At 43.7% G+C, this 14,624-nt stretch overlaps 1 protein-coding gene across 1 annotated transcript in view; it reads left to right on the forward strand.

Moving 5' to 3' along the window:
- The first annotated feature begins 2,116 nt into the window (after positions 1–2,116).
- Positions 2,117–14,624, forward strand: part of VWF (von Willebrand factor) — a 273,421-nt gene continuing 260,913 nt past the window's right edge. The window contains exons 1-5 of the mRNA XM_084811394.1: positions 2,117–2,259; positions 5,841–5,895; positions 7,111–7,260; positions 8,431–8,533; positions 8,631–8,839. Of these exons, the coding sequence (XP_084667520.1) occupies positions 5,841–5,895; positions 7,111–7,260; positions 8,431–8,533; positions 8,631–8,839 (517 nt within the window). The 5' untranslated portion in view covers positions 2,117–2,259. The remainder of the gene's footprint in view (positions 2,260–5,840; positions 5,896–7,110; positions 7,261–8,430; positions 8,534–8,630; positions 8,840–14,624) is intronic.

The raw sequence follows: 14,624 nt of genomic DNA on the forward strand, positions 1-14,624 counted from the left end.
CTTCAGAGACTCAGTGCTTTAAACTCTGTATTCAATACAAGGAGATCTCTGTAAATTCTGATGTGGACATTCAGAGGGCAAGCCTCATTCAGCACAATGGGAGTTACTTCTGAGGAGATACTAATGGGCTTGTTGTGGGAAGGAGAGCAGTAAACACAAAGACGGGAAACCAGCCCCCATTGAAACTGATGTTGTGCAGGAGCTCTGTAACGAAGGGTTGAAGTAGTGACTTCCTAAGGCAATAAACCAAACAACAGAGAATTGGAGCCTCGAGATCGTGCTTTAGAGTACTTAGGGCATTTGGGCTTTAATCTGTGCCATATCAATTGAGGGGGGTTTCTGTAAGTTCTGATGTGGGAATTTAGGGGAGAAGCCTCACTGAGCACAACAGGAGTTACTTCTGAGTAGACACTAATTGGTTTGTGCAGAGACAGGAAATGCACAGGAAACACCCCTTGACTGGGGTCATGGCAAAAGGCGCACCCCTGGGCAAGGCTAGCATGCCTGAGCTAAATGTATGGGCTGGGGGGGCACACAGCAACTATACCGGGGAGAACCCGACTTAAGGAAAAGCATCAGACTTTAAGCAGTCTCAGGAAATCTGGTTTTTCCCTGATAAGTGTCGGGAGGTCACCCCTGCCGCCTTCTGAAATCCTCAGGTAGCCAGAATCAACACGCAGACAATAGGGCTCTTTTCCAACCTAATGACGCCTACAGATGCTAATTGCTTGATCCTACGAGTGAGACTTAAGAGAGTTGCTTACTTGGGGTTCTAACCTTAGGAATCAGTTGATCTTTGTTTGGAGGACAGAGGTGGGAAACCTCTGTACTTATGGGCTAGGAGGAGGGAGTCCACCCTTTTCCCGTGGGGCATCAGGGCGCCGCTGTTGCTGTCGCACCAAGCGGGCTGAGCACCTCCTCTCAGTGCCCGCCATCTCCTGCTTGACGCTGCGCCGGCGCCTAGCGTCCAGAAACTGCTGTTGCACCTCCCTCTCCCTGCCTGGGTCACTGTCACTCTCAGGAATGTGTACCGGCAGGGGCGCTCCCCCTGGCTACTCCTCTGAACAGCGCCTGGGTTCCTCTCCCACGGCTTCTATCTCTTCCTCAGAATCAGAACTGCTTTGGGGCTCTCTGGGCTCCGATCCAACCCTGACAATAAGCTCCAGGGTGGCTGCTGGATGGCCACAACATCATATATCCCTAACAACCGCCAAACACAGCCAGCTCAGAGTAAATCACTCACGGAGACACTCCCTCCCTTTACACGTGCTTCCTTTCCCCCCTCCTCTTTCCCCCTCCTTCTCCCCCTTAACTGAGTCTTCCATATGTTTCATTGATCTCGCTCCTCTTCTTGTGGCTTTTCCTTTTTCACGAAGGCAACTCAAGCAGAACACAAGCAGGGTAATTTGATGGCTCATTATGCCCAATCTATTTAAAAACAGAATAAAGGCCATTTAGTGCAGGAGATGCCCTGGAGGTTCACGACGTCACCTAAAGGGCCTGCAAACTTCCATGAGTGAGCAATCTCAATAGCAGGACAAAAGGTCTGTGTGAAGAAGCCCTAAAGGGCTGCTACTAGTCAGAGGAGATGGGTTAGGGTTATATCTATAAGACAGCTGCACATTTCAAATTCAAGTACCCAGTGTCACAAAGAATACTGGCAAGCTGGAGTGCTATCATGTCAATTGGCCCCAATTCTGTTCTTATTCTCTAGGAAAAATGTTGGCCCTGCAGAAATAAGGGACATCCATTATGTTATATGGAGCATACAACGTTGTGACTGATAGGATAGGATTCAGGATAGGAAGGATGATACTGTTTTCCAATATAGGCAATCCTTTATTTCTCTTTATTTTACTTAGCCTTAAAGTCTTATCTGCAGCACATAAGCAAAATTTATTTCCCTGTCTCTTAAACCTTTATGCATGTGCGCACACACGCACACACATCACAATTTCAAAGGTTTATCTGTCCTGTAAAAGTATTTAATATGACTTCCCTGAATTGTTCATTCTTAGCCATTAAGGCAACTTATTTTCCTGATCACACCATTGTGCGAAGAATTGGGCGGAAGCAGCAGTGACCCTTTATCTTCCCCCTTTAGAGTTCCTGGCTTACATAACAGGAGGAAATAGCCAGCCCGAACCATTCCACTGTACCCTTCTGAAGGAGAAGAGGCTCAAGGACCTTCAGGACTAGCCCTGACCATTAGAGAAGCTTGCTGTTGATGGGCAATTGAACTTTTGTACAGAAGCAAAGGTATCTATATTATTAATTTAACAATGTATATCACTAATATCACAGAGTGCTGATCAGTAGATTGGAAATAATTAAAGGGACTCTTTATAAAAGTGAAGAGGGAGTTTACAATGGACAGATTTTTTTTTGAAGACTGGTATTTGTGTATTATTTGGGTTGTTTTGATTTTATTTGTCAAATAAATATGCTTGGAATAAGAACTGGGCAAAAGCCACAAGCAAGTACAAATTAAAACATGAAACAGATCATGTATGGGCAAACACGGAAGAATTCTAGAATGTCCCTGATACGAAGAAAACCTCCCATACATTCCAATAGGACACCTGTAAGGCAGGGCCAGTGTGGCTCAGCAGACTGTGTGTGGTCGTGTCATGATGTTGCAGTCGCAGACCAAGGTTCAGATTCCTGCTGAGCAATGACATTCATTCAGTAGCCTTGGAAAAGCCTTCATTTCCTTCGCCTTGGGCATGTGAGGATACACTGAGTTCAGAATATACAGCTCTGATTTGTGACAATAAATAGGATATGCTCCAGTTGATTATGCCCTTAATTTCTAGTTCTTTTTTGATATTGTATTTAGACTTGTATATTGGACTAGACACCGACAGATATTTCTATATGAGCTTCCAAAATATTTCTGTAGGGGCCTGTCCATCAAATTTCATTGAACCTTTTGGGGTCCACTCATTAGGAGTATTCCAAAGCTATATCTTCTTGCTATAACAAGCTATAACCTTGTGCTGGCTAGTTTTGAAAACCTATTACATGCAGCCTGACAACCCGTCTTCAAGACATCTGTGCCCCACAGTAAGACCTATCGTTTAGGGTGCTATTGTCATGCTATTAGCCATTTTTCTGTGTAATCTCTGAATGATATATGCTTTTGAAAAGACTCTTGTTTAATTTTCCATGCATGCACTAAACTAAACTGGTATTTCATTGATATTTGCATAATTGGACTAGTGGGAAGTTGCTCCATATAACTGGGGACAGAAATCAGTTAAATGTATTTTTAGTTTCCCTCCTCTAAAGCTATAAAAGGTGTATGTCTCTCTGTTTGGTATACACCTCCACTTTATTTTTTTCCAGCTAATAAAACACTAATAATTCACATTGATTTATAATATTGTGTTCTTGAATTTTTTCATGGCTTATCTGCTAGATCAGTAGTGAGAGCCAGTGTGGTGTAGTGCTGAGAGTGTTGGACTGGGAGCCGGGAGATCCGGGTTCTAGTCTCCACTCAGCCATGGAAGCTCACTGGGTGACTTTGGGCCAGTCACAGACTCTCAGCCCCACCTACCTCACAGGGTTGTTGTGAGGATAAAATAGAGAGAAGGAGGATCATGTAAGCCGCCTTGGGTTCCTTGCAAGAGGAAAAAAGGCGGGATATAAATGCGATAAATAAATAAATAAATAAATAAAGAAAGAAAGAAAGAAAGAAAGAAAGTTAGTTTGGGATCTGCTGGTAAATCTCTGGGTGACTCTCAGCTGTTTGACAATAGGAACATCACAACTAGCTTGTTTAATGTTCAACTGGCTTGAACATTGAGGCTGCTCGCGTGACACCGCAGCCCACCATGGGTTATTTAACCCATGGTGAGGCTGTAGTGTGCGCAGGGCACAGACGGCCACCATTTTAAATATGCAACCCCCGTTTGGGGGTTGTTGTGTTATGTGAACCTGGTGAACATGGGTTATGTGAAGGTTAAACAATCCGCGCTAGCTGGCTTTGCATGACACGACAACCCCCAAGCAGGGATTGCATACGCAATGTGGTATCTGCAGACATCACAGCTTGTCATGGGTTAAATAACCCACGATGAGCTGCAATGCGTTGTCCGAACCTGGTCAGTGATTCTCCCATCACCATAAATTATACTTCCCAAATGAAGAAAGCTGGGGGAAGAGGGCACCCAGGGCTGGATTTTGTGTGGATTCGGACGCAGTGGGAGTTCCATTCACTTCTGGCACACAAAAGAAATCCCTGGGCTCAGAATTCTTTAATTTTCAGGGTATGTTTTTTGCTCCAGGCTCTGGCTGGTGGATCTTAGAGTTCTAGTAGAAAACTGAGTGGAACTCACAAGCCTGAAGTCTGCCATGCTTGCTCTTGGTGAAACTCATAAAGATTTAAAGCCCAGTGCTAAGAGTTTGTGTGCTTAAAAATGGAACACAGCTTTCTGGGCCAGTGTGATGGGTATGTGGTGGCATGGGAGGGATGTTGTGCCAGTTTGGCAGGGAAATGCATAAACACAGAAGCATTTAGGGTGAATACAGACAACCATTTGCTGGAGGGTAACTTGCCACATAGGGTGCATGTAACTGCTTCATAAACTACTTTGTATCATTCTGCCAAGAGGTGAGGATTATTTTTTTTTTACCATACTTCTGCACTTGATCAGAAATCTGGAGAAGTGGGGCAACACCTCTTCACCGCTTGACTGAATTGTGTAGATAACCAATTAGCTACCAGTTAGTTACATAAGGCTGGAGGTAACGTTCCGCTTGGTAAATGACTATCTGTATTCATCCCAGAAGTCTGGTGCCAGGATGGTTAAAATTCCACTTGCTTGCTGCATCTGAAAACTTCTAGAGTTTACTTTGACCATTAGGCAGCATTCTTCTTGCCATTTTTGTTGCAGCATATCCTTCGGAATGAGCACATATTGTCTGGCCCTGCACAGGCAATCATACAAAGCACATACAGTTATACATGCATGTGTGGGTCAGGATCACGGCCATGGACCCCACCCTCTTGGTATGCCCAGTCTTCACAAGTTGGAAGTCCCATCAGCAAAGGGGATGACACATGTACACCGCAACGTGCATAGGCTCTGAATGCACCATCCATACCCAACATCTTTCGAGGATACAGACTGTGCAGAGCCCATCTGGACTGCAGTGTATCCACATGGATTCATGTGCAGATGCGACCTCCAGTGTGTGGAGGTCTGTAGGATGAGGTAACTGATGCCATCCTGACCCACGCACATGCAGTTGTATGGGCCTGGTGTGACTCCGCAGTGCTGACGATGGCTGGTTATAAGCTACAGAAATATGTAAATGCACATCTTCTGTAACAGATTTAAAACATGTTATTCCTCCCACTGGATGCAGAAGCTAAAATTGTTTGGGGGTTGGAGGATAGAGACCAATTCATAAATGACATTAAAGGGTCCAAACATCAGCACAAATCAAGATCTCAATGTATTAAATTAAGAGATGAGGCAACGGTGTGCGTGTACGTGTGCGCGTGCGCTGGAGGTGAGGGGAGAAATAAATGCTAATGAAAATAATGCAAATTATTCGGCTAAACCTGAATTCTGTACACACTTAGATTGGAGTAAATCCCATTTAATCCAGTGCAAATATGTATAAAATTGTATTGCATATCTACATAATTTTAAGACAAAATAATTGCATTGGGACAGAGTTATGCTTGTGTTTAACTATTCCATTGGCCAATATAATTAAAATACATATAAGGTTTTCCCCGTAGGACAAGATGATGTTGACTGTGTTCTTTTTAGGTTAACATGTTAAAGAAAACATGTTCTAATAACTCTTCTTTGTTTATTTCTTAGATGATAGGCTACAGAGTCTTGCTTCTGCTGTTAGCTCTGCCTGTCCCAACATTAGGTAAGATGTTGTCTATTATTCCTGCCCTGACTTATTTTATCAGCCTGGCCTGGCATTCTTGCTCCACGCCCCCCCAAAACAAAACACCTTTGGATTTGTCTCAGATGCTGGCATGAAATGAGAGGGAGCTGCACATTGCACCAGATGCTCAAGGCATATTTACACTACTAATCTATGCTGATTTTTTATAATTCTAACTCTCTTTCTCACACACACGCATGCACACACACGCACACCCTTGGAACTTTAGTTTGGTAAATGTGATCTTTTAGACCAGAGCTGGCATGCAGTGTTGGGGGAGAGGGCTTGGGCAAGATACATTCTGTGGGCCTCCCTTCCCCGAGTGCCCCCCTCCTCCTCACCATGGTCACTGCTGCCCATTTGCATCTGGGCTCAATCCACACAGCCCCCAGAGGGAACAGGCAAGGCCAGAGGAGGCCCTGTGTTAGACCTAGCTGTAGTTCTGTTTACGCCAGCTGTCCCCAAACGGGTGCTTTGACTATATCCCCTCTTACTCGCCTTTTTCTAAATTAAAAACTCCCAAATGTTGTAATGTTTCCTTGGAGGGGAAGTTCTCCATGATCATTTTGGTTGCCCTGTCCCACCTCTACAATATCCTTTTGAGATGTGGAAGCCAGAATGGGACACAGTGTTCCAAGTGTGGCTGCACCATATATTTTTAAAAAGGCATCATGATATTTGCAGTTTTATTTTTGTTCTTTTCCTAATGATCCCTAGCATGCAATCATTGGTCTGAATGCAGGATAAGGCAACTTCATATGTGTGTTATGCAGCATATTCTTTGCCCTTCAAGCACCGTTGGCATGGTGTATCTGCTCCTTCGACTGCCACATCTCTATCCACAGATGGCACCTGAAATCTAGGGCACTAGATTTCTATTTCTAGAAATCTACTTCCACAATCCAGTAGCATTCCATCTCTTGTTAGCGTTTCATATGTTTCAACCTATTTCCAAGATGAAAGTCATTGTACATATTATGTCCTTATTTTGCTTTATAGGGAGATGTTGGGGGGCCTTTTAAAAACGTTATTAAATGCATATACAAACGTGCCAAAGTTCTTCAGGTTTCTGCTGTGTCCCTGGGAATGTTGCTAATGTACAGCAGTTGACTGGAAACTCTTAGAAATGTTCTGATTCTTAGATTAGACTGTGTGTTTTTGGATATCCTATACCAACAAATCATTGTCTTGCAGCAGGAAAAGAAGTTTCTCAGTCTTCTACACACTGTAGCCTTTTTGGAGATGACCACATTAAAACATTTGATTCATCTCTGTATGACTTTGCTGGTGACTGCAGCTATCTGCTTGCTGGAGATTGTGACAAAAGATCCTTCTCACTCTTGGGTAAGTTTAAGCTGGAATATGAATATGCAAGCTTCAAAGTACAATCCTGTCTGCTGTTCAGGTAAAGGCACATCCTGGAATCAATTTACTTTAGTGTCTGTAACAGTTTAGTTCTCTGGGTTTAAAAAAATCTTAATGCACAGCCAATAGGAGGTTTTCATCTTTTCCAGGGTTGTCACAGGTGAGAAGTATGAGCATGGCCAGCCCTGTGATGCCGCATGGTGAAGTAACTTGTTTCAGGCAGCACCATGAAGTGGGAAGGTGGAATAGATGGAGGCAGGAAAAGGTGCCTATATGGTGCAACACATTTTTTAAAGTGTTTTAAGATAATAAAGCCTTTCCTCTTTGACAATGTCATGACTCCATTTAGTGAGGTTTAGTGACATAATGCACCCCCCCAGCAACCTTTTCATTGTCTAACACAATTATGAAACCACATTTAACTATGTTTAAATACGAATGTTTAATTACTGTACAATCCATTATTTTAAATCCTGATTTACAGTGAAATAAAATGAAACCTATTTAAGACACTTGCCAAAGATTGGTCTCAGGAACCTCTCTGCCTTTCTGCTGACGTGTGCATAATATTTTAAACATGATATGAGCACAGAAGTATAAAACACCCCATTCCTTTCAGTGGTGGCTGTTTTTCATGACTCTGATCAAGACTCAGATTTAGGGCGCAGGGCTGAAAGAGCCATGGTGCGCACGGAACAGGTCCAAGACAAGCTGGGTCATGGCCCTGCTGCCCTTGGGACGACTTGCTGGTGAAACAAGCCTTTATGCAGCAGGCCAAAGCAGCAGGCCTTCTCTGGTCTCCTTGCTTTTGTCTGCAGAACCGGTCACGATGGTATGAGGCTATTATGGCTGCCTGATGGTCTCATGCAAAGGTGAGGGATCCATCTCCCCTTCCAGCTCGACACGGACGGGCCCAGCCAGCAGAGTCACTCTCGCATGAAAGACAAACCATCCCTTTAACAGTCATTCAAGGTTTCTACAGAAGCCCTGTAAATATAACCTGCATGCTAATTCTAAGTTCAAATCAAGTGTGAATTCATACTATGAAGGTGCTGAGAGGACAGCCTCAAGGTTTGCCTGAAGTTCTTCAGAAGAACAGCAAGCCATTCATTTTTAGGGGAAACTCTTTAATCTCCTGTTTCTTTTCAGTTGACTACCAGAATGGAAAAAGAAACAGCCTCTCTCTATACCTTGGGGAATATTCTGATGTTCATTTGTTTTTAGACGGCACTGTGACTCAGGGCGACAAAAGGTAAAAATGTTGATAGCATTGATATCACTTTAGAATTGAAGTGAATATATTATTTTCTGCATCCCGTACTAAAGAATCTTTATTTCTTTTATAACAGGATGTCAATACCTTATGCTTCCAATGGAGTATTTATAGAAATTGAGGCAGGTTATTATAAGTTGTCCAGTGAAGACCATGGCTTTGTGGCAAAGGCTGACATCAGTAGGAACATTCATTTAATCCTTGCAGACAAGCACTACAACAAGACCTGTGGGCTCTGTGGCAATTTCAATAACTTTGCTGAAGATGATTTCATGACACAGGAAGGTAAGAAGTAACATTGCTCAGGAGAGACGGGGGGTGTCTCCACGAGCGATTTACTGTGAGGTTGCTGTATTGGGGGTCATTTGGGGCACATGACATCATGGCCATCTCGCAGCCACTCTGGAGGTTCGCGCTGAAAAACTGGTTTGTCTGAGACTACTTTTAGTCCAATTTTTTTTCCTTAATTCGGTTTGTCTGCACTTCTGTTGTGGTGTGTACCACCCTCCGCATCTACTCCAGCATGATGCTTTGTTGGCATAAGGAAGTAATTAATGCTAAGCTTTGATCCATTGCCTTACAGGAGTATCAGAGGAAGGGGAAAAGAGAGCCTGGACGTGGGCGGGAGGGAGAGCTTCTCTTATTGGTTGAGTGGCCCCTGCCAGTCTGATGACATTTACTCCAATCCCCCCACCCCACCTGGAAGTATCTTGTGTGAAGTGACTTATACCGGTGCAGTGCACTCACTCATGGAGACCAAAGCACACCAAAGCTGATTCCTTGAAAAAATCTGGGTAATCCTTCATTTGTTTCTCCTTCCATTGTCATGGAGAACCCCCCTTGGATAGCACTACATTTGGTGTCCCCTTCCAACAACATCTACTTGGAGCAGCATAGTTATTTATTTATAGAATTTAGGGCACATCACAATACATAATATGTCATTAAAACCAATAAAAATATACAACTTGTCAGTATAAAAAATCCATATATATATATATATATATATATATATATATATACACATACATAAAAAGGTAAAGGTAAAGGTGTCCCCAACCAGTCGTGTCCGACTCTACGGTGTGGTGCTCATCCCCGTTTCTAAGCTGAAGAGCTAGCGCTGTCGGAAGATGCTTCCGTGGTCATGTGGCCGGCATGACTAAACACCGAGGTGCACGGAACGCTGTTACCTTTCCCACCGAGGCGGTACCTATTTATCTACTTGCAATTTCTCGCCTTCAAACTGCTAGGTTGGCAGGAGCTGGGACTGAAGACAGGAGCTCACTCCGTCACGTGGCACTCGGGTCTTGAACTGCTGTCCTGCCGACCTTCCAGTCTGCAGTTCAGTGTCTTAACCACTAAGCCACCGCGGCCCCTTATATACATACATACATATATATAATCACACCTCAATTATCTCATTCTAATATATAGGCCCAACCATCAAATCAAAAGGCCTTAACCTTAACCTTATAGTTCTTTATAGTGTCCAGAGTTTTTCTCATTAATCTTTACAGACCTGCAAAGTATGTCAGTATTGTTATTCTCGAATTGCAGATAGAGGTACTGAGGCTGAGGGACCAGTGGCTCACTGGCGGCAACCTAGTGGGTTCACCAACCTGAGGTAAAATTTGGTGGACTTCCTGGCTCACATGACCCTGAGCTGTTTACTGCTTACGTTATATGAGCCTTTGAAGGTGGCAATAGCTTTCTAGAGTCTCAGGCACAAGCATTTCCCAGCTTAGTTCCCAGAGCTCCTTTCAAATGGAGTTGCCAGGGATTCATCACTGGGCTTGCTGTATTACCAAGCTGTGGCCCATCAGTTACAAGCCTTAAGTAACTGTTACACCTTTCTTGCAGTGTTTATTTGTTAAGAGAAAGCACAGGGAAGACATTTATAATGTGAACGAGCACTCTGACCAGTATAAGTTTTACATGTGCATTACAAAGTGATTGAAGCATGACTCTCATAGAATAATAGAGTTGGAGGTAGCCTTTTAGACCTGCTTGATTCAGGAAATCTGGAGCTAGAGCATCCCCAACAGTCCAGCCTCTGCTTGAAGACCTCTAGCAAGGGAGAGCCAGTCATCTCCATTTTCTCTGGATGTTCAACCAAAATCTACTCTACTGTAACCTAAGCCCATTAGGTCTCATCCTGCCTGCTGTGGCAGCAGAGAACAAGTCTTTCCCTTCTTATATGTGACGGCTCTTCAGGAATTTGAAGAGTGACACCCTGTTTCCCCACACTCTTATCTTCCCCAGGCTGAACATACCCAGGCCAAACCTGTCCTCATAGGGTCCCGCTGGCCCTTTGCCATCTTTGTTGTCCTCCTCTGCACTTGTCCCACAACCTTCTTAAACTGTGTTGTACCAAACTGGACACAGTGTTCCAAATGAGGTAGATTACTCCAGGATAATGTGGCACTATTACTTCTAACTTGTGCAAGCTCATGTTCAGCTTGTGACTGACTGCAATTCCAAGATCTTTTTTTCACATGTACCTGTGCCAAGCTGGGTATCCCCATCCTATACCTGTGAATCTGATTTTGTTTGTTTGCTTGCATAAATGCAGAACTTTGCACTTGTCTCTGTTTAAATTCATTTTGTTTCAGACTAGTTTTCCATCGAGGTCACTTTGAATTCTATTCCTGTCATCTGCAGTATTAGCTATCCCCCCACCCCCAGTTTTATGTAATCTGCAAATTTGATAAGCTTTCCCTGTGGCACATAAGGAGGGGGTTTAATCATTTTCTCCCAGACCCATTTTCCCAAGAAAAATATCCCCCCACCCCCAATGCTATTTCCCCTGAATTTACTGTTTATTGCAAATGGTACCTTTGGTAGGAAATAGTGGATGGGATGTTTTTGGCTGGAAAATGGGGTGTGGTTGTGGAGTTTAACCCTGATATAGCAGCATATCTTTTACAAATAACCTCTGGGCATCATTGCATGTCGTTTAAGAATTTCATCCAGAATAGTTATATTTAAAAGTTTTCTAAAATGAAATGTTACGCAGTTTGAAATCACTGTGAAGCATTTTCTTAAAGAACTGAGAAAGGGCCATTAAATTAATAGCCAAATGCCAAAGGTCCCTTTTCATTGTTTCTGACTGACCTTGTTCTAGTACTGTTGATTCATTGTACCTGAAAAACATCCTTCTTTTGAAAACAAGGAATGCTGACTCAGTTTGGGAGTATGTGTGACTGGGAAGTCTGCAAAAACATGCAAAAATAAGCAGGCAGCAGAATATTGCTACCTTCGTGCAAAGCTGTAGTGCTGTGGCGAAGCTCGGTAGGTTTAGCTCCCATTCAACTTGTCAGCAGTCAAGCAGCGCACTTCCTCCAGATCTAGATGGTGAGCCAAGAAGACGCTGTTTTGCATCCTGGTCAATGTGAACCGCCTGGCATCTCGGTCCAGTACTCATAGTATCAGATTGCTGCAAGCAGTGTTGAAGGAAATTGGACTTGTGCTAATGGAATGATTTGAGAGTCAAGCTGTTTGTTCAGTTGAGCTTTTCTACTTTTGGTGTGTTTTAAAGAAATAGAACTAAATGTTCACTTCTATTTGTTTCTTCATACAGTTCTTCAAAGATCTGTCATTCAATTGGGATAGGTGGTTGGGTCTTACTAGATAACTTATGTTGACTGCCTAAAAGGTTGTTCTTTTTCAGAGTCCTAATATGCCACTTCTCTGGAGACTGGGGCCCAGTTTTCCTTTACATTTAGAGCATTTTAACACCAGGTTAAAATCCCGCAACTTTACTGGGGCTTTCTGCTTCCATTTTAAATGCAGGATCACGACGAGCTCCCTTTACACATGCTTCCCTTCCCCCCTCTTTCCCCCCTTATCTGTGTTGTTCAATATGTTTCATTATACAGCCACTAGATGGTGCTGTGGTCCAGCTCCTCTTATTGCGGGATTTCCTCTTTTCACGAGGGAACACAACGTGCTGTAATTTCATAGCTCATTATCTCCAATCTTTTAAAAAATGGGATAAAGGTCATTTAGTGAGGGAGATGCCCTGGAGGTTGACAATGTCATGTAAAGGACCTGCAAACTTCCATGAGTAACCAACCTCAACAGCAGGATAAAAGTCCTGTGTGGAGAAGCCCCATATCACACTTAAAACACAAAAGGTTATTCTTTTTTCTTTTTTTCAGAGAATGCAGCATAAAGGTATCCCATTGCCAGTTTAATTCCCTGTGGGAATTAGCAAGCCACCTTTTGCCTTACCAGCCCAATGAAGGCAAAGAGGAATGGCATCAGTGAGAGGCTGCTTCAACTGGCCCCCTTACAGCTAGCAGCTACACACCGCATAACCCAGGGTGTTTCTAGATGGAGGTCCCATAGCGCTACAAATCAAATGACACTGTGCAGCTATTCCTTCTTTTCCTCCTTAACAGATTTTCTGTGGAAAAAAAAAAAGATGGAAGAAGTGGTGGGAAAACACAAGAGGGTTACAAATAAATGATGTCATCTGGACCCCCTATAAAATTCTGTGAATGAGGCAGGTTGATTGCACATAGAAAGCCTCTTCTGGAAGCACCCTAGAGTGAAGAAACTCACAGGACACTCATTTGTAGAGTAAACCTGGTGCCCTCTTGGCTTCAGATTTTGAATGACAGCCATGAGCAAACCAGCATATCAGCTCCCAATCCACCCCTCCGCCAATGCTTTAGGCCAGCTGTCTGGGTTTTTTAAAAAGTGTTTCATGTATATTTATCTCTTCATTTTTCAGCTTATTAAAACCCAGAAACAGATTTTTAAAAATTATAAAAATACAAATCTGCACTTGAAGATATCACAGGCATTCTTTACAGTTGACTTGCCACCAAATTTCCAGAACTGTTTTTCTCCCCTCTCAGAGCTTGGCCAGGGTCAGGAAAGGTGCATTTGGTTTGAACACAGTAAAGATGCTTTGAAATTGGTCCTACTTTTCTAAAAACGATATACCTGTTTTTATTGTAAGACATTTTGAGTCAAAAACCAAGCGGTCATCTATCTGATGGCAATGCTGGCCTTTTCTGACTCAGGGTGTCTCTACACCTGGGTTTTGCTGTGCATTCATCATTCCTCAAGCATGGAATTTTCTGGTGCTTTATATGATGTCGTTGTCCTACAGGAGTTTTCCTGCACTTTCCCCCTGCTTATCCCGTGCTATTTCAGAAAGGGGGAAATGCTGTATTTTCTCTGGTTGTGTCATGGAAGCGCCAGTGTCAGTGCATGTACTCGTACCATGGCAAAATGAATCACTGTGTGTGGGCATTTGTGGGGGGCGCGGTTATGATGATGACAACAGTGACACCGGGGTGGGAGAGTCACCCTGCCACGCCTGTGTTCTGCCTCCTCCTCCTCATTCCGTAGTGTTTGCTGGCACAGCACAACATGGTGGATGTCCATAAGAGCGACAGAGCGGCATGCCGCCATGCTGTGATTGCGAAACAGTCAAACTCAGCGTAACACGGAATGGCTGGTGCAGCAGCATTCTGTCAGTCTGCCAGGCAACTGAAAACCATGTCTGGGGGTGGGGGTGAGGTTGCTGTCAGTCACAGCCCACTAACCAGTAATCTGCGAGGGAGGGAAAGGGGCAGGTACCATGGAGGACATTGTGCGATGCCCCGCCACATGTAAGGGTTTGTTGCACAAGAGTAGTGATGTGTATGAGAGACGCCACCCACCCCCTGAATGTAGCGAGATAAAAACAACCAGTGCACAGAGCCCACGCTTGAACGGGAATTAGAAACAGCGGTACCATGGTGGGATGTGGAGAAGCTCTCAGTTCGCATATCATGACTACCCAGGGTTTAAAAAACAAAACAAAACTGGGTAGTTTTGTCATGTGAACCAGGCCTCAGAGTTCTAATATAGAAAGGTTTGAAGAATATAGCTTTGTGAGCGAGTGAATGGATTCCACAAAAAGCAGAGACTGTTATGGCTGTTACTTTATCTCCAAGCACGCATAGTCAGTATTCATCAGACATTGGATATGTGACTTCTTAGAGGCAGCGTGTACCTCACGCTAAAAACCAATCAATCAAAATTCCACAGCCAGACAATCCAAATTCTGTGC

The sequence above is a fragment of the Heloderma suspectum genome, chromosome 7 (genome assembly GCF_057233095.1).
Source record: "Heloderma suspectum isolate Gila_16-S chromosome 7, 16-S_ref, whole genome shotgun sequence".
Taxonomy (NCBI): Eukaryota; Metazoa; Chordata; class Lepidosauria; order Squamata; family Helodermatidae; genus Heloderma; species Heloderma suspectum.